This window comes from Topomyia yanbarensis, chromosome 2 (assembly GCF_030247195.1).
Source record: "Topomyia yanbarensis strain Yona2022 chromosome 2, ASM3024719v1, whole genome shotgun sequence".
NCBI classification, from domain to species: Eukaryota; Metazoa; Arthropoda; class Insecta; order Diptera; family Culicidae; genus Topomyia; species Topomyia yanbarensis.
The window spans coordinates 140518907-140537408 of NC_080671.1; the positions used below are offsets into that span (position 1 = coordinate 140518907).

An 18502-nucleotide genomic window follows, 5' to 3' on the forward strand; every position below is an offset into this window, starting at 1 on the left:
AATGACCATGCGGTAGACTTGGGTGCAACGCCCAACTCCTACTTAGCAGAAGGCAAAGGATTCTTCACATTTTCTTTCGATCATGTCCATATGAGCCTGCCTAGTCCTAGTTTTCCGTTCTAAGTTTATAACTGATTCACTGTAGAATACCTATCCGTCTTTCAATTTCATTGGCTTCCGTTTCTCTTAATCTTAAATTAACCGAAAATAGCCAACAAAATCGATACAATAGAACCTTGCGGCAATTAAAACATAGTAACATTCTGTAAGTTTCACTAACAATTGTACACCCATGACGAAAAACGAGTCAAAAGAACACCAGCGGCGTAAACATTTTTTTGGGTACGTACCTCGGATATCTCTCATCGTGCCATTAGCTAGAAAGAAAGGTGAGAAGGATCTCAAGTGGCTCGTCTAGGTTGTGTAGATGTATACTTTGTTTTATTTACTGGAAGTTTTATAACAATGGTGAATTTTGACAAACGTTTTCTGTGATGCCATTTGATTGTGTGCACCCTTTGATGCGTACGTTTGAAATTCCCTATGTACGAGGATTTAATTTGCATAAACGCAGTGATTTTAAGCGATTGTTTTGTAACGATCAAGCAACAAATCTCTAGTAATAGACCCCCACCCTATGCTTATCTTACTACCCATTCGGGCTAAAAGTGTAACGCCGGTCCTGGTTGTGGGTCTTACCCTTACTGTGTTAATACGCATCTCTAACATAGCGGACGTTCGTTTCTTCGCAAATAGTAGGATTCAAATGAAAGTCATGTCCCCAATACACTTCTATGTTGAAAAGCTACTTAACCCCGTCTTTGCAGCTTTCAACAAAAATGGCATGACAAATTCACGTGAAATACCTCGTGCATGTATACTTGCGAATAGTGCTATTTATGCATGTCTTAACCGTATAACTCGCGATATTTGTGCTACCGCAGTCAATATGACTGATGATAACATTAACAAGAAATACGTCTATTGTTTGGCATATTTGCCGCATAAGCATTTCCTTCTGATGATTCCAAAAGAGTTGTATCACACTGTGTCAGGAATGGCTTTCCCCTTATAAACGGCGGCGATGCAAATGCCCACCACATAATTTGGGGCAGCTCAGATACCAATTTGAGAGGTACTGAATTGATGGAATACAAAAGTAGTACGAATCTGCACATACTTAATGTAGGAAATCGTCCAACATTTACATGAGCTGGTAAAGAAGAGGTGTTAGATGCAACTTTCTGCTCTGACGGTATTACGCATGAGTTGGCCAACTGGCTCGTACCAAACGAGCTCGAACCGTCGTTATCTGATCAAAGGTACATTATCTTTGATCATTTAAACGCTTCGCTAGATATCGTAACATATCGTAATCCCAAATATACGAACTGGGACCTCCACGAAGAGGTCTTGGCGACTAGGTTTCATAGGTATCTTTCGACGATTGAATCTCCAAGTAACTTGGATGAGGTCGTGGATAACACAAACGCACTCGTAGTAGCAACATACCAAGAGGCTTGTTCAAACACCTTGGTGGAATACCGAACTTGTTCGACTGAAAATGTTAAGTAGAAGTGGCTCTAAATGTTTAGTTGGTATGAGTATTCATTTGCTCTCAGTGACCTTTCACTCACACGTAGTTTTCCTTTTAAAACTTTCAATGTGAGAAGTCCTCCTCGCGAAAAATGGCTAACTGGTTGGATGGAGCGACAACTTGAAGAATATGTGGAGAGCCGAGCCGGTGCTGGTGTCAATTGTCGTGATATGAGATTAAATCATTCTCATTCGCTTGGTAGATACTGTACCGTATTCCAAGGAAACATCTTCGCGATTCTGTGTGGCGTACAATCGGCACTTCAACAGGGAATTTGCGGTAAAAGATTCTATTTTTGCTCTGACAGTCAGGCTGCCTTGAAAGCACTTAGTTTGACAGATTCGAGATCGAAATTAGTAATCGCATGTTGAACTCAAGTCGAAGAACTTAGCATTTTAAATGTTATCTACCTTCTATTGGTACCCGTTCATTCCGATATTACTGGGAACGAATGGGCGGACGAATTGGCTAGACCTGGCGCTACGAATGACTTCGTTGGTCCAGAGCCAGTTCTACCAGTTTCGATAACTTGGATAAACTACAAGATTCGCGCATTGGGGTAGCTTGCAAACTTGCGTTCAAACAGACTTTTCTGCCGGATGTGAGTCCGGAAATGTCAAAGAATTTGCTGCATTTTTCCAAGCACAATTGCAGTCTTCTAGTCAGGGCACTGATTGGACATTGCGAACTTAATTATCACATGGCTACTATGCAGGGCGCTGAGGGTTATTTGTGCAATCTTTGTGAATCCGATTACGGAAGTTCACATCGTTTGATATGTAACTGCCGTGCTGTAATGCATTTGCGTATCCTGATTTTCGATTCTCCATGCATAGATGAACCTATGTATAGAGAGTTGAAACTCAAGGATATGCTATTGTTCCTGTATGGTAAAGAGTTATAGTTTAAGCCGTATATGAATGACAAAATCTCTTCGGGGGTGTTGTCGTTCTGCTATCTCAATATTCTCTCGGGGTGTAGATCAGGAATCAGTAGCGTCTGGCTCAAATGGCACGTGTAGATACTTCCGCTCAACGAGAAGTGTCTTTTATTCCCTTTGGAATGAAGAATACTTTCGTATTCTTTATGTTCTCTGTGTAGTTATTTTCCTTATCCCTAAACTTACCACTTCCTCAATCCTTTCCATCAGGGAAATAATGAAAAGACAAATCACGGCAAGACACAAATCTCTAATCAACATGAGAAATGTGCCATTTGAGCCAGTTGCCACTGATTCCTGAAACTACACCCCGTTTAGTAATCAAATAACTATATTTAAGGTAAACAATGTACCACAATTCTCACCTTCAGCACAAGCTAGTAGCTCTGCAGCAAATCAAGTTGAGCTCTTTCTCGATCTCTCTTTATCACAAGTAAAAGCAGTAATTCTCGATAATCATTCGTTCTAAGTATCTGTGTTATGTCTTATATCTTATGCCTGTTTTCTCTCGGACAAGTCATGATGGTGAATCGTCATGATTAAAACCAAACATATATCGACTATTATTGTACACATAATCAATATTAACCATTCAATTTAATTTCAATCTGTTAATAATAAATTTGATTTGCGCGACCATGGCCAAATAAGCTCACTCGGAACATCAGTGGCCCTATTTTGGCCCGAATGCGACAGAGAATCTTGGTGGTGCGAATATACTGTCTGCTGCATGGAGGTATCGGATTTTTTTAATGAATGGGATGGGACCGCAATGGGGTATATAGTAACCACTTACTCGCCAAAATACAGCGCATAAGCTGCGATCACGTTGGTGTACGCGTTGTTGGTTACATTTTCATGATCTTCATCCGGTCCCATCACCGCTGCGGAAGAAGCAAAGAAGAGAATGGTTGATTAACTGTTGTGTGCGGTTTTATGCTGCTGTGGGAACTGACCCTCAATATCGTACAGCCCTGTAACGGGATCGGGCGATAGTCGGCTCGCCCAAAATTTGGCGATTTCTTGTGCCATGGGACATCCTTGCGTTTGCAACCAATCTAAATCTTGGGTGCTGGCGAAGAAATGGCGCAAAGCGAGGCTGATGTCGGCTGTAATATGATGTTGAAATTCCGCCACTTCCGGACAGCATGGCTGAGTGACTTCAACGCCCGATGAGGCGCTTTCCCAGGGGTATCTAAATGGTTGGAAATAATGATGGTTAAATTCTACGCTGTTATCCAAGATTTGCATAGTCTGTCCATACCTGACACCCTGATAGCCGCTAGTGAGGGCATTGTCTCGAGCTGCCGTCATCCTGTGATATCTATAATCGACCAACATTCGTGCAAATTTGCTTTCAATTAGATTCACCACCGGGAACATCCAAATCTCCGTATCCCAGAACGAATGTCCCTCGTAATCGTTTAGATCCGATCCGCCACGACCAAGTCCCGTTGGACTAAGGCCACCAAATTGATAAGCTCTAGTTGGCTTTAGTCGACTAAGGTCACCCAATGGAAAGTTACTTATCAAATAGAAGATGCTCGAAAGGATCACCTGTTGTAGTCTCGGGTTGCCTTCTACGTGAATGTCAAATTTACGCCAAAAGCTGCGCCAAACTTTTGTATGACGTTCAAGTAGATCTTCATCTTTCAGCAGCAGCACTGTAAGGTTTAATCTTTGTTAATTTTTAATGAAATAATAGGATATTTGAATTAATTGTTCAACTGTCAATGAGATCCTCATTCCATTTTAGTTTACAACCATCAACAAGCTTTTGTTTTCTGCTTGATCATGGCGCGAAGGCTAACGGACCGCGAATGGTCACAGCAAGTGAGTTATGTATTTTTACAAAGAAATAACCGAACCGTGACCCGAAGAAAGAAATGGGATTTATTTTGTTAGTCTGATTTAGACGTGAAATAAGCATAACGGGCGGAATAAAAGAAGTGGAAAAAATATGTTATCATCTTGAGGTGCACAACCGAGGCGGCTTTTTAGTGGCGGCTATACGAAGATGAACGAGGGATGGTCAATCGCTCCTATTTGCAAAAAAAATCGTTATCTGTTATACTTTTCTACTTTCTAGTATTTAAAGTAACCGCGCCTTTGCTGAAAGATTGTAACACAACGATATATGAAGCACATCTTCAGGATGCAGTGATAGCTTCCTGAAAGCTCTGGGGATGGTGCTGTCTAAAATTTGTGAAACTACGTTTAATTGATTCTGGTGCGTATTGTATAATGCTATATAAATATTTAATAACCTGTTTATTAATTTTATGCGATTAACTGTTACCATTGTTCAGAATTCAATATAATACAAATTCGAATTGAAGACCGAATAAGGTATTAGGCAAAACAAGAAATAGCTAGCATCTAGAATTTGTGAAAAATGAACCGATATAAACTAACCGCCTTACAATGACAAGGGTGGAACATTGCACAGTAGACCGAATCTCGAATGAGAGTATTAATAAATAATAATAATGATCTAATTACTGGTTTCGATATCTTCGGGGTTGTGCTAGTAAATTAGAAAAATGAAAATCAACAAAGGAAAATTTTCCATTTAATTCCACAAAGTTCGTCGATTTCATAGGTGAGCACTGTGAAGAAGTCAATGAAATATGTATATGAAGACTTTTTTTTCAATAGGTCCAATCTAGAAAAGAGAGTCTCTCTTTGTTTACGTTCTCTTCCGCGAATTACTCGGTGACCTTCTTGATTTCCCTTCAACCAAAAACCAAAAATATTTAAATAATCCAGACGCAAAACGGGTGGACGTCGTAGCACAGACAAACAGACGTAACACGAGATGAATTTTCATAGCCCACAGAAAAAACGGTCGATTTGAATTATGAAAAATGCACCACCTCACCGAGCATGGCGCTTGTGAAGCGATTTTGACACATCGCCATAATGCGTCACTTCGTTACCGCAAGCACCCGAAAACCAAGATGAAGGGAAAGAAAGGTGGGAGCATTCGTCACTTTTGAATGTATTAGTTCGAAAAGTCGTTTTAATAAAAGTGGTACGCGTGAAATTGAGTTGATTGGAATGAACAGAAAGAGAAATTTTATTAATAGGAAGGTTCATTTTGAATCTGACAGAAATCCCAGTAGAAAACGAAAAATTTTCACAAATAAAGAAGATGAACCGATGCTAATTGATATTGATGATGATGAAAATAATTTTTTATAAAAATAGAATTACTTACGCGAATATTTTTTTAATTTGATTATAGAGGTTTTAACCTTAGGGTCATTCGCCTCTTTTCGGGTTAGAGAAATCTCTTGGAAAAATTTCTTGGAAAAATCTCTAGCCTTATGGGGTTGGGAATCGAACCCAGGTGAGCTGCATACAAGGCAATCGATTTACCAAATACGCTATGCCCGTCCGCCGCGAATATTTTGATGCGATATCTTGTAGAAAAGAAACGCTCATTGGTGATTTTTCTACCAGAAACACATAAAGTTAATGCTGAAGCAATTGATTACTATAGTATTCCGGGTTATAAATTTACTTTTTGCCTATACCATTCCAGCCGTTTTAGCGGGTGCGCGACATTCGGCATAAGTACATTAGGCATACAGACATTAGGCATAAGTGCGTCAGGCATAATGGACGGTAGGCATAATGGACCATTGGCATAATTCACAAAAATGTCTGCGCTTGTGGCGACGGCTATCACGATATCGAGCACATTATCTGGGCGTGCACCGAGTACAGTTTCGCCAGGTCTCGGCTTATGGACACCCTCCGGGCCCGAGGAAGACCACCCAACATCCCGGTTCGAGATGTGCTGGCAAGCCGCGATGTCCTCTATATGTCCCCTTCGTAAAAACAATCAATATAAAAATTTAACTGCCCCTTCTAATTTCCTATCATTGTCAAAAACGCTCTCTTCCACCTGTACCATATACCATACACGGGACATCACACGCGCAACTCGAACTCTTTCCGATCCGCATCTGAGCCGTCTGAAGGAACCCCTGCCGACTCGAGGAAGAACACCCGGCCTCCCTGTACATAATTCTTCTTGATGAAGGCCACCCGAGTATACATCCTATGGCGGTGATCTCCCGATGCCTGAAACTGAAAGTTAATAACTCTTCCCTGCCATCTTTGATCACCCTCCCTCCCCTGTCTCTTATACCCAGAAATATCACCCCTTATCTCCCCCCCCTCCATCCACCAAATTGCTCCCCGAAGCATTTAGCTCTTTCTGTCTCATCCAGTTCGAACTATTATATTATATAATCTCATTGAAAATGCCCAACTCTACTACCACAAAAAAATAACTCTAATTAATCTCCCCGAATATTTACAACATTAAATCACGCCCTCTAGTTATTCCTAGTTTTATGATAGTTATAAAAAATTGTCCCGCTTAGTTAAAAATTATTTGCTTCAATAATCTCCCTGTTAAAAATGTCAAACCATATTGCATTAAAAACTAAATGACCCCCTAATCTTACGAAAATTATATTACCCCCTTGCGTATAAGTATAGTTATAAATTCTCCTTAGTTTAATTTAAAAAAAAATCAATATAATCAAACTAGGGGATTACTAGTTTTAAGTAATTTGAAATGTAAAACAAACCAAGATTGGCACCTTTAAGCAAACGCAAACCTGCCTTATCAAATAAACAAATTGAATAAAAAAAACAATTGAATTCAAACATTGAACAAGTTCTGGAGCTATTGAAACTTGCAGTGTTACGGACAGCATCTGCATTAGGCTACGGATGCTACTTTTGTGACGATACCTAACGGTATTACGGTACTTCCAAAACCAAACCGGTAAGAATCTCTTACATTATGCATCCCTTGCAAAACTAGACATTCCCTGCAAATGCGGAAAAAACCTATGTAACATGAAAGAACTCTCATTGCAGTAAATGTAAGAAAATAAACAAACATATAGAAGATAAATTTTTGAATGGTATTCATCCAGAATGTAGCGACTATTGTCAATAATGCTTCTTTGCAATACAGATAAGGCTCGCACTTGTGCTTTTCCGAATCGTTTCGCCTTAATTCTGGCAATGTACTGTTTTAACATTTGGTACGTGGGTTGTTTCCTTGATTGTTCCATATATTCCGGTATGCAATGGGTATGAATACACAATCATAATTTATTCAAAAATAAGTTTAATTATGTGTTATTAAAAACGCTTAAACCATTTTCAGAAATAATTATTCCACTCGGGAGCATGTATCTCCAAAACATGCATGCAATAATCATTGTTTTTCAAACTGTCGATAACAAAATATATTGTATGGAGGTACCCAATGATAGTACAGAGAACATAAGTTCTATAAAATAGTAAGGTATCCATTTGCTGTCAAAATCGTTGGACTACATAGGCAATGCTAAAATGCGGTATGATATTCACTTGAGGTCTCGTACGTGCTTGAAAAACGTATGAAATAAAAAATTATTATTCGGTTATAAACAAACATTCCTTCAATTAAACATTTTATTGAAAATTAAGTTAAAATCGATGCATACGTTTCTAGTATCGAAAAAACATATGATTGTATACTCTTATTCATATGATATTATTTGTAACATTTTTTTAACCCATATTGTGACAAAAATAAACGAATATGCAATGGGATTCGTGTAATTGAAATTATTGCTTTCAATCAATATGTAAAATTTTATGAAAATCGTTGAAGAAATCATATAAAGTTGTGTAAATTCAAATTTAAACCTTTCTCCATGCTCCAAATATGGGCATTGAAATAAATAAAAAATAACAAAATATTTTTTTCTGTGTAGGGCCTGATATAGAAACAACTGAATTGGAATGAAGTACCTATAACTGGGAACTGTGTTATTGTTTCTTATATAATTTGCATGGATGGTAAATATGCATACTAATGGCACGCTGTTTCCTCATGAATAATTATTTCAACTTCATGTTTTTGTCTAACTGCAATTTTCATTCCATAATCGATAGAATACAGGATAACATAAGATTATTTGACCATCCCTACTGTCACTACACCGCACTTACCTTCGGCTAGCTCATCCCTTGCAAAACTGGCACTTTCGTCAGCCGTCATTATAAATTTGTACGACACCGTGCGCTCGGACCGTTTCAGTGTGAGCTCTTCTGGAACATGATTCCATAAGACACAGACGCGTCGCTGTTGGTTCGGCTGGTGCGCTGGATCCTCCAACATCACCGTCCTGCCACAGGCCCGGTGCACCTGAAATGACGACGACGGAATCGGGCTAGCTCTCGTTGTTGAATATTCATCCCGCCACTGCTGCTGGCTCGTCGGGAATTGCGATGGTAACAGCAGGTTGAACCACCGTTCCGCATCGTGGTTAATGAGGATGGTTTCGATGGAGTCGAACAAAATGTCTTCGCTGCCGGGGGAGGTGATGTTCTGGATCACGCTGACTCTGATGTCATCTAAACAGACGAAAAATAAGATTCTTATGAAAATCAAAAAGCAATTACTAATAGCTAGCTAGCTCACTCGGTCTTGGTATAAATTACTTAATCCTGAATTCAAATGATTGATGAATTGTTTCTTTTTCGAATCCACAATTTCTTTACAAACATAGCAAACTGTGATTAGTATGCAAACATCGTGATTTGTCGTCTCATTATTTACATCTGTTTTCGTTGTTAAACGATGTACCGAAGCGCCGCATTCTAACTCACGAGTACTAACCTTCTTCGGTCAGCCGATCGATCGTGAATTGATTGACGATCGCACGATTGTAGAACTGATGGGGATAGATCAGTTGCCGTACCCTGTAGCTATTATTAGGTCCCCGATAATCGACGCAAAACGTGCCCGACTGGAAATCCATCCGTGTGGTCGCTCCATTCCCACCGTTTGCAGTTGCAGCGAAGTCCGATGCCACCATCAGTTGAAGGTTAGCCACGTTCGCTATCCTGGCTCTGTGACTCAACCCTCGGTAGCCGCTGTACAGCCCGTTCATGTAGATTGCATCGCCAAAGACCGTGAAGCCGAGATGACCGTTGGCCAGGGTCGGAAATAGTTTCCCATCATCGGATCGTAATCTATAGAGTGGGGGATAGTTGCGTGAGTATGAGAATATCGACCAAGGACAGGTGTAAGCGATTTCACTTTCGTTAATCCAAATATCTCATGATTAAAAATGCACATTTTTATTAGCACTTCCTGTCGGTTACGATCCGGTTTTAGGTTTAGGGTGCTATAGCATTGTAATATTTTAGGGGATTCTGTAAATGATTGACTAAAGCAATCAAAAATGTGGGAAAGTTTTGAAGCGCAAAAATAATATAGGTGCTTCCCTCGCAGTACTAGAAGCTGCTCAATTTTTACCTTCCAATGCTCAATACAATTCTCAGTAGCGGAAAGCTTGAAGCTAGTTGGTACCGCCATACGGTACTATCTTTGATTTTAGGCCTGAGTTTAGTCCGGTCTAAGACGTTAGTACCTGTCATCGCAGAAATGGCTGCATCCTGAAGCCAAATGAAAACAATGTAAAGGGGCGTCATATTTCTCTTGCATACATCTTAATAATTTGAATCAACTTTTCGACCTTTATGTGCAATATTATGGCCCATGTTGCACACAAACCATATGAGGGCAAGTAAGCAAGTTTTATCCCGTACGAAAAACAGGTATAATCGAGTTTTAAATGTAATTTTTTTGATATTCTTTATCGTCCTATCCATAAGGTGCTGCACGCTCATTTGAAAATGCCATGTCGGAGTTATATTGCACCAGAGGTCAAATCATTTTGAAACAAACCGTAGAATGAAATTTTATAATTGGATGCAGAGCTGCATTAAATAAAAATTGTTTTCGTTTGTTAGTTAGGCTATCAAAATGAGTGAAGCTGTTTGATTTACCCACATTTTTTTAATTAGTTTAACTAGAGGAAAAGAAAAGAATATATAATCACAATGTGTACCCTTTTCTACTTATATCTTCTCACAAAGAACACAATAAGCAAGTGGAAGTTTTCTTATATTTTTACTGCTGTCGAAAGAATCCAAACTAAGATTAAATAAAAGATTGTAAATAAAACCATGCCATACAACCTAAGTAACACTATGACGGCAAACAATCTGTTACAAATATTCTAATTTTGATAGTTATTTAAATAATATCGAAGCTTGATTATATTGTTTCTCTATTTATATTTTCCATCAGATCTTGGACGATTAGCAGTTCCACTGTAGAACAAATTGTCGTTTAATTCTTAGTGATAGAACAGAAATGCACAGTGTTTGAAAAAGTTGTGAAAGTTGAGACTGGACAGATGACTTGGAAAAATGACACAAAAAGTTGAATGCGGAAGAATCGCCTAAATCGTGTCGGAACTTAAGGGGGTTGTGTAAAGTATTACCGGCAAAAAATTGGATTCCTTAATTTTTTTTCGATGCAAAGATTGTCTATTCAGTCAGGTGTCACGTCGAAAAATGGTTTTGCGGTGTACACCAAAACTCAAAATCTGCTGGACCAATCGTTGATACATTTGCATAGTTGTTTTTAACATCACTCCACAAGTAACTAATGAAGCTTTTATTTCTTGGTCGATTTTAGAACTTTTCGTAGCACTTTGAAGCCAAAGTCCGATTATTGCTAAAAACGATGAAAATGCTATTGAAAAATAATAATATCAAACATTATGCAAAAAGCTCTTGTAGTTACCTGGGCAATGATGTGAAGAAGAAAAACTGTGCAAACTTCAGTATGATTGGTCCAGAAAATTTTGAGTAACGGTTTACACCGCATTTTGTCGAGGTGCCTCCTGAAGATTCACTGTCTGCATCAAGTATCAGGTTCAATTTGTTAAGTTATATATGTCAATTGATTATCAGTCAGATTGCAGACTATGGGAAGTAATTAATTGTAATTTATTATTTTGTAACCGGAATTTGAAGCTTTCTCAATTTTCGCACGACGTCGCAAAATTTCGTTGAACTGAACGTTTTAGCAATCCAAGACGTTGAAAGTTCAGCAATTTGGATTTAACCCATTTGACAGATTTACTTTGTTGAAAATCAGCTTTTGAAGTTGTCAAATTCTCAGCTCAATTACTGAACTTTTGGTATTTGAGGATTGATTAGGTAATCGTGCTGATAATTTGAATTACTTCATTTTCAGCAAAGTAGGTCTGCCGAATTCTATATGAATGGTTAGTGGAGTAGTTGGGTAATATGGTATAATAAGCCCCACCAGGCTAAAATGTCAGATTTCTTTTCCAATGACCACATAATTATCTGAAGCAAATAAATAATTGTTTTTGGCTTTTTCATGTGCTGCAGAACAGCAACTAATACAAACGTTTCCAAAAAAGGTAAGCTTCCATTATTGTTCTGTAAGCATTTAATTTAATTTGAAATAGTCAGATTTGGCTGAACTGTCTGACTACTAAATACAATGTTAGAGAAGCTTTTTCAATCCTTGGAGACTAACAATACAACTCTATAACGTTCACGATAGTATGCACCATTATTAGTAAAATAGCGAAATAACGTTGTATACCATGTTCACACTACAGAGTTAAAACATGTTATAAAAATTAGTAACAAGAAAAGTGTCATCGAGATAGCGTGAAAACACTTTTTTTACTTGTTGTGTGGACGTAGTATTAGCAGGGCCTTGCCTCTAACGTTTATTTTTTGGTTCATTATGGTTTCGCCAATAAGTAACTCACGGTCCCTCGAAATGTCAAGTCCAACCATGACGTTTTTGTGACATCATAAATACAGGTACTCATTTTCCTGTCAACGAGAGGTATCTAAGGAGAAAAAACAATCTGAAGGTATCTATGGAAAAAATCAAGCTAAAAATAAACAAAGCTTTTATAAAAAAAATTTTAAATTTTCCCGGATATTTGTGAAGATTGTTTCTTGATAATACCGGAGACTGACAATTTTGAATTTCGTGCAGTCAGGACAGGGACACCGGACTGAACAACAGGATTGAAGCGAAAATGATGATCAAATTAACTGTATAGTTGACATCAATTATTCGATGCTTGTATGTGGCCAAAAATAACGCGAATCACAACTGCATATCGAAAGAGACGGCTTATTGAACTAGCACGTATATTTATTCGAAGCTTACTCCAAAAAAGTAATATAAATATTTTTTTAACGAGGTCCTGTGGATCAGTTTAACCGGTGATTGAAATGGCATAGGATTTCACCATCAAAAGTGGGTCAGTCTGAAGCAATGCAATACGGTGTGATGTGTTCCGAGCTCGGATGAACTTGTATGTTAAAGATCTCTAACTTTAGCATAAGTGATGATCGTGGACAACAAATCTGTCAATAGTGTAGCAGAGCCACTTCTCCGATTAAGCTGATCTCGCAGATCATAGTGAATGATTTCTCGATTGTACTACTTAACGGAAACGTTGGATCATAACCGAACGGATGTGTTGGATCATTATTATGGATGGTTGATGTATTACAGAAGAAGAAGAAGGTACTACTTTTGAGCAGGACACCAGTGTTGCTAAAGGAGCGAGAAGTCAACGTACCATTCTCATTCGTGCACGAGCGCGAGACTCACACTGTATGCTCCCTACTGCTGTGCACATATTTTCGAGGAACTCACAAACACGGGACAATCTTAACGAGCGGTAACTATTTCTGTTTCGTGTGAGTTATCTGCCTTTGCTGTCGGCTCGTGTGTCATTCGCACTCTTGTCGGCTCGCTGGATATCAACTCTAACGGCGAGTGGGTTCCCATGCTGGGACTCCTCGGTTGCGAGTATTCATTCTACACCACCCACTCCCGTATGCTAAAAACTCTTTACGGCTCTGAAGATGGTTATTATAACAGCAAGTGTGCACTCTTGCAGCAGCTGGGAGCGCTCGCAAAAGAGCGAAAAGATTCCGATGAAATCCTAGAACAGTGCAAGCAGAAAAATAACGCAATGACCGAATCAAAGAGTGCGCGCGTTAGAAAGACGTTTTCTGTCTATTGACTTATCCAGCTGCGGTTGTATTTTGTCGTTTTGACGTTTGACTTGGGAGAAAAACAAATCGTTTACACGGAGAATTGGGAGGAAAACAAATCGCTCCTGGGCTTAAGGGGAGGGCGGTAGTATAAAAATGCGAGATCTCAGTGTACATATTTTAAACGTCAGATATCTCAATAAGGGTTTATACGGGTTGTTTTAAAAGAACAAAATAAATATTTTGTTTTCCTTTAACGTGTTTTCACAAATATTTAAACACAATTATAAGTATGGTGCCTTTAAGTAATCATATATACATATTCCATTAAATTCAATGTTTGTTATTGTGTATGCATTTTTTACTGATTATATACTTCGGAGCACAATGGAATTTGAATAAATGAAATCCAACATCGATGATATTACGTCTTGATAAATAATATCCAGCAATGAAATCCAAAATTTTTCAAGGATAGTTTCTTTTTTGAACAATGAAAGTAGGAAACATGAATTCAATATAATTTATTAAAAATTTACACGAAAGAAAAAAAGGAAAAAAAATCTTCACTTGCAGTGGCGACGAATTAATGGAGAACATTTCCTAATAAATCTGGATTCAACCTAATAACCATTAAATTATCAATATTCACTGACTCCAATCGTGTACGAAAAGACGTTAGCTCATGTACCAACCCGGAAAATGCCCTCTCAACGGGTACAGAAGTAGGCGCAGCAGATAGAGCAACATTGGATAGTGCATACAGCTCTGGTTCGATAAACTCTTATTTCAACCAATATAGCAACACATTGGTTTCAATGAGGCTGCGTTGGACGAAAGAAAGCCTATGCAACTTCATACGCATAATATCTTCTCCTTGCACACATGAAGGCTCCCAAGTGGAACTAGAATTTTCGCAGTCCTCATTTATGAATTTGTCAATTTCAGACATTTTGGACGAACTAGCTATAGGTGGCGTTGCATTGGTGGTTTTGGTGTTGCGAAGTTGTAGTACACTCCATGTATTGATAAGATGCTCCTAAAATTTAATTAATATACAGCGCATACATACACACATATATATATATATATATATATATATATATATATATATATATATATATATATATATATATATATATATATATATATATATATATATATATATATATATATATATATATATATATATATATATATATATATATATATATATATATATATATATATATATATATATATATATATATATATATATATATATATATATATATATATATATATATAATATATATATATATATATATATATATACATTTTATAGATACATACTATTGCTACTTGCTTCTGGTCCTTAGAGAGGTAAGGAGAGTCCTTAAAATTGAACCTCGGGTCCATATACAGTCCGGCTAAGAATGCTTTGTTTTGGAATAACATTTTCTTTCTTTTTGCTAAGGCCTCCAGAAGAGCGTTTGAGTAGCGGTTTGAGTCAGAAATTTTGCTCAACTCCATTCGGGTTTCGATCCAGAAAAACCTGTACATATCCCCAATTATTATCTGCGATTTCTGGAGGTTTTTCAAAAGTTTTACTATAGGTTTGAATGCGTTGCTGAACTGTCTACAAAACTCCCATTGTTCTTTTTCGACATGGAAAGCTTGATCTACCTTCCGCATTTCTTCTTCCAAAGGCTCAGTTGCTAGAAATGAATCAATCATGACAGCTGTTGTACCCCATCTTGTTTCACAGTCAAGAATGGGTACCGACAACGAATGTAGTTTAAAGATTGGTCGAAAAATGATAGATTTGGATTTTTTGACCAATGTGCGGATTTCCCTTATATCTGTATCACATTGGGTGGTTTTTAAGGCATCCTTAATTGCTAAATTTACTGTGTGTGCCGCACAGCGCATAATTTCCAAGCATGGTGCTGGAACAGCTGTTTCCAAAATTTCCAGCAATTCTATTTCGCGTTTGACATCTTCATGACCTATAAATATGAGATTTGCATATGAAACTTTGCATATGAAACTACTTGTTTGTAGTTGAGAACGAATATATGAAGAAAAATTTAAACAGTTTTAGTGGAAAAGGTCCTTTTAAGGCGATTTCTGGTAAAATAATTGGTCGGTGTTAAGTCAGACCGGACTAAGTCGCAAAACATCAAAAATTGAGATAATGATAGCACCGCATAAAGAATTTTTTAAGCTACATTCGACTTTTGCCAGATTTGAAATATATAACAATAAACAAGAATTATGGCAATTATAATGTAAAGGATGGTTTTCTCGAAATCAATTTATTGTCACTTAGTCCGGTCTGACTTGACACTGACCAATTAGCCTAAAGAAATAGAATCCAAGAGTGGAACATAAAAATTATTCACTAATCTAGTAATTAGTTCACTAGTGGAACAAGTTATGCCAACATTCGCTAATAACAGTAATAATAACATATGCGTGATGACCTCAAATGTCTCCAGTAAGCGATCGTCACCGCTCCCCTCTCTATTCGATGGACCATATATCTCTTGTTATCCGTTCTACTTTCCATGCACTATAGCAAAAACCAAGGAGTTTTTATTCTCAGGTGATACGATCCTCAAAAATTCTGAGCAGTCATGTTGCTTTTAGAAACGACAGCTAACAACATTGTTTACTAGTTCTCTCCATATGTTTGCTTGGATTTCAGGTGGTAAACAAAGCTGTTCGCTGTCATTTTTCTTCCCCGTAGCTTGCTGCACGCTTACCTCACTTTTCACCTACTTACTGCCAAAGACGAATCACCTTAGAACTCTTAGCACCTTGGCAAAAACAGTATTGAGTTCTAGAAGATGACGACACGAATGAACCTATGATGAATGAAGTTCATGTTTGACAATTCTCGGTGGTTTGTTTACTTTGTCAATTGCGTGAGTGCGAGTGCAACGGGTGCTCATCTGTTACATTCGAACTCACGTAACTCCCATGTAAACAAACCACCGAGAATTGTAAAACAAAGTTCATCCGGCTCATTTTGTGGGGTTATGTCGGTTGATGCAAAACCTAATATAAGAGTTTGAATTTTTATTGCATCCATCAAAGCAATCTTATTTTAATTGGATGAAAAAGTGTCAGTCAGCAAATTTTCAGTTTAGTCGAAATCCTCGTGTGACTAGAAATTTGATGTCGTTTCGCGCTGTTACAAGTAAATTTTTTTAATAAGCCTTCATTAAGCACATCAAGGAAATCCAACCAGTATCAGAATAAGTGTCATGTCTGCTCTCTTTACATATTCATCTTTCAGGTACATGATGGTAACTCTTTGAGAGCGACTGGATTATTCCATCACAAGAAAATGCAGAATGGTAATACTGACGCGACCTGATAGCACTTTAATTATGGGAAATTGATGGATCTATGGAAACAAATTTAAAACCAGACGTGTAACGTCAAAAAAATGGCTAATTCCGATGCGGCACATCGAGAAGGAAATGTAGCTTCTAACAAGGTCATTCTAACCTTAAAAGTATTCCTTAAACCGCAAATTACGATGAGTGAAGGACGATTCAGACGATACATAAGCTTTCGTCAACGTCAACGGAACGTCATCGTTCCGTCAGGATAAGTATATTGCTTTTCTCTTGTGCCCGTTCATACCGTCAAAACGTTCCGTGCCGTTGATGTTGTTTGTGAATGCTTTTATTTAACTGCATGTAACTAATCTTGACGTTCCGTACCGGTGACGGGAGCGTGATGTATCGTGTGAATCGTACTTTAGGCATCGAAAAGATTACTGCCAATAACAGATAGCGGTTACATTGTCTGAGCTGAAGGTTAGTTTAACTGTTCAAATGGAATCAATCAGAAATGCTATTAATTACATATTCTTCACACACAGACTTAAGGAGATAAAACAGTAAAACTAGCCCTACTTGCAGGTCAGAATGTTCTGCTCGAAGCTCGATCCGCACTAGTCAGACGCAATACGGCACGACTCGGCCTTTTGATGCTTGCAGATAGCGAAAATATTGAAGAAGATGGTTGTTGGCGACATTTCGATGAACGATAAACACTACACAATTATGCATCATCAAATCAAATTCAAACATCACAAAGTTGTGTCGCATAAAATCGCTTTTGTCGATTATAGATCGACCTTAACACCACGTTTTAGATCATTGCATCAATATAATGATAGCAGCGTAGATAGGGGGTTATTATACTTAAAACATGTTTAAACTACGTGCCCAACTCCAACCGTATTTTACAAGATTACAGTATAATCCAAATTGAATTTACTTCCACATGTAATTGCAGCCGTTCATGCTAAACATTTGTAGTCCATTTCACCTTAGCTTGCATTCACGTCACCCACAGATGCGCCAAGTCCAGTCATTCTACATCTGGCGCAGATGGCATGGTTCCCTTGTCCAATGATGTAGGGACATTTGGGTGCGGTTAGCGAATTCGGTAAACCGATCGGTGGGGATGTTACTACTAGCTTAGGTGATTTGTACACAGTTATTGGCATGATAATTTGAGCGAGCCGCTAGTTTCTGTAGAAGTTAGGTTTATTTCACAAAAGAACACAACGCGGATTGAATTGCACTGGGTTAGCTAGGAAATAGTATAGATTATTAGAGCATGGTAATAATTGATACTATTAGTAAATTTAAATACTAAAATATGTTGAACAAGCGCAATAGCGGTTTCGATTTATATTGGCCAAGTACAGGAGAAGTTCGAGATAGCTTTATTGCACCCATGTTTGAATGAGTTGGTGATACACTGGTATAGAGGAATAACAAAAACAAAAACATGATAACACAGATATGAGACTTACCCAATTCGAGTAGGTCGGTTTCTTCTTGTTCGTGCAATGTAAAACCAATTGGATTTTTTGCAGAAGCTAATGTATTCAGTTCGGCTTGTTGATGATCACCGAGAATCTCCGCAGCATTTATCATGTTCGATGCATTGTCGCTTGACCAAGAGTACACCTGTGAGACTTCTAAGTTATATAATGCCAACACAAGTAATAACTC

General features: G+C 38.0%; 1 protein-coding gene and 1 long non-coding RNA gene across 3 annotated transcripts in view; one reads left to right on the top strand and one right to left on the bottom strand.

Moving 5' to 3' along the window:
- LOC131681549 (protein-glucosylgalactosylhydroxylysine glucosidase-like) overlaps positions 1-18502 on the bottom strand; it is a 38837-nt gene that overhangs the window by 12316 nt on the left and 8019 nt on the right. The window contains exons 2-6 of the mRNA XM_058962389.1: positions 9238-9593; positions 8568-8972; positions 3802-4201; positions 3494-3732; positions 3334-3421 (exon numbers count right to left, since the gene is read on the bottom strand). Coding sequence (XP_058818372.1) covers positions 3334-3421; positions 3494-3732; positions 3802-4201; positions 8568-8972; positions 9238-9593 — 1488 coding nt within the window. The remainder of the gene's footprint in view (positions 1-3333; positions 3422-3493; positions 3733-3801; positions 4202-8567; positions 8973-9237; positions 9594-18502) is intronic.
- LOC131681550 (uncharacterized) lies at positions 16558-17768 on the top strand. 2 transcript variants are annotated; one of them, XR_009303954.1, is made up of 3 exons: positions 16558-16662; positions 16762-17290; positions 17356-17768. It is a non-coding gene; the product is annotated as an uncharacterized LOC131681550 (long non-coding RNA). The 2 variants fall into 2 exon arrangements; XR_009303955.1 differs by having other exon boundaries at positions 17396-17768.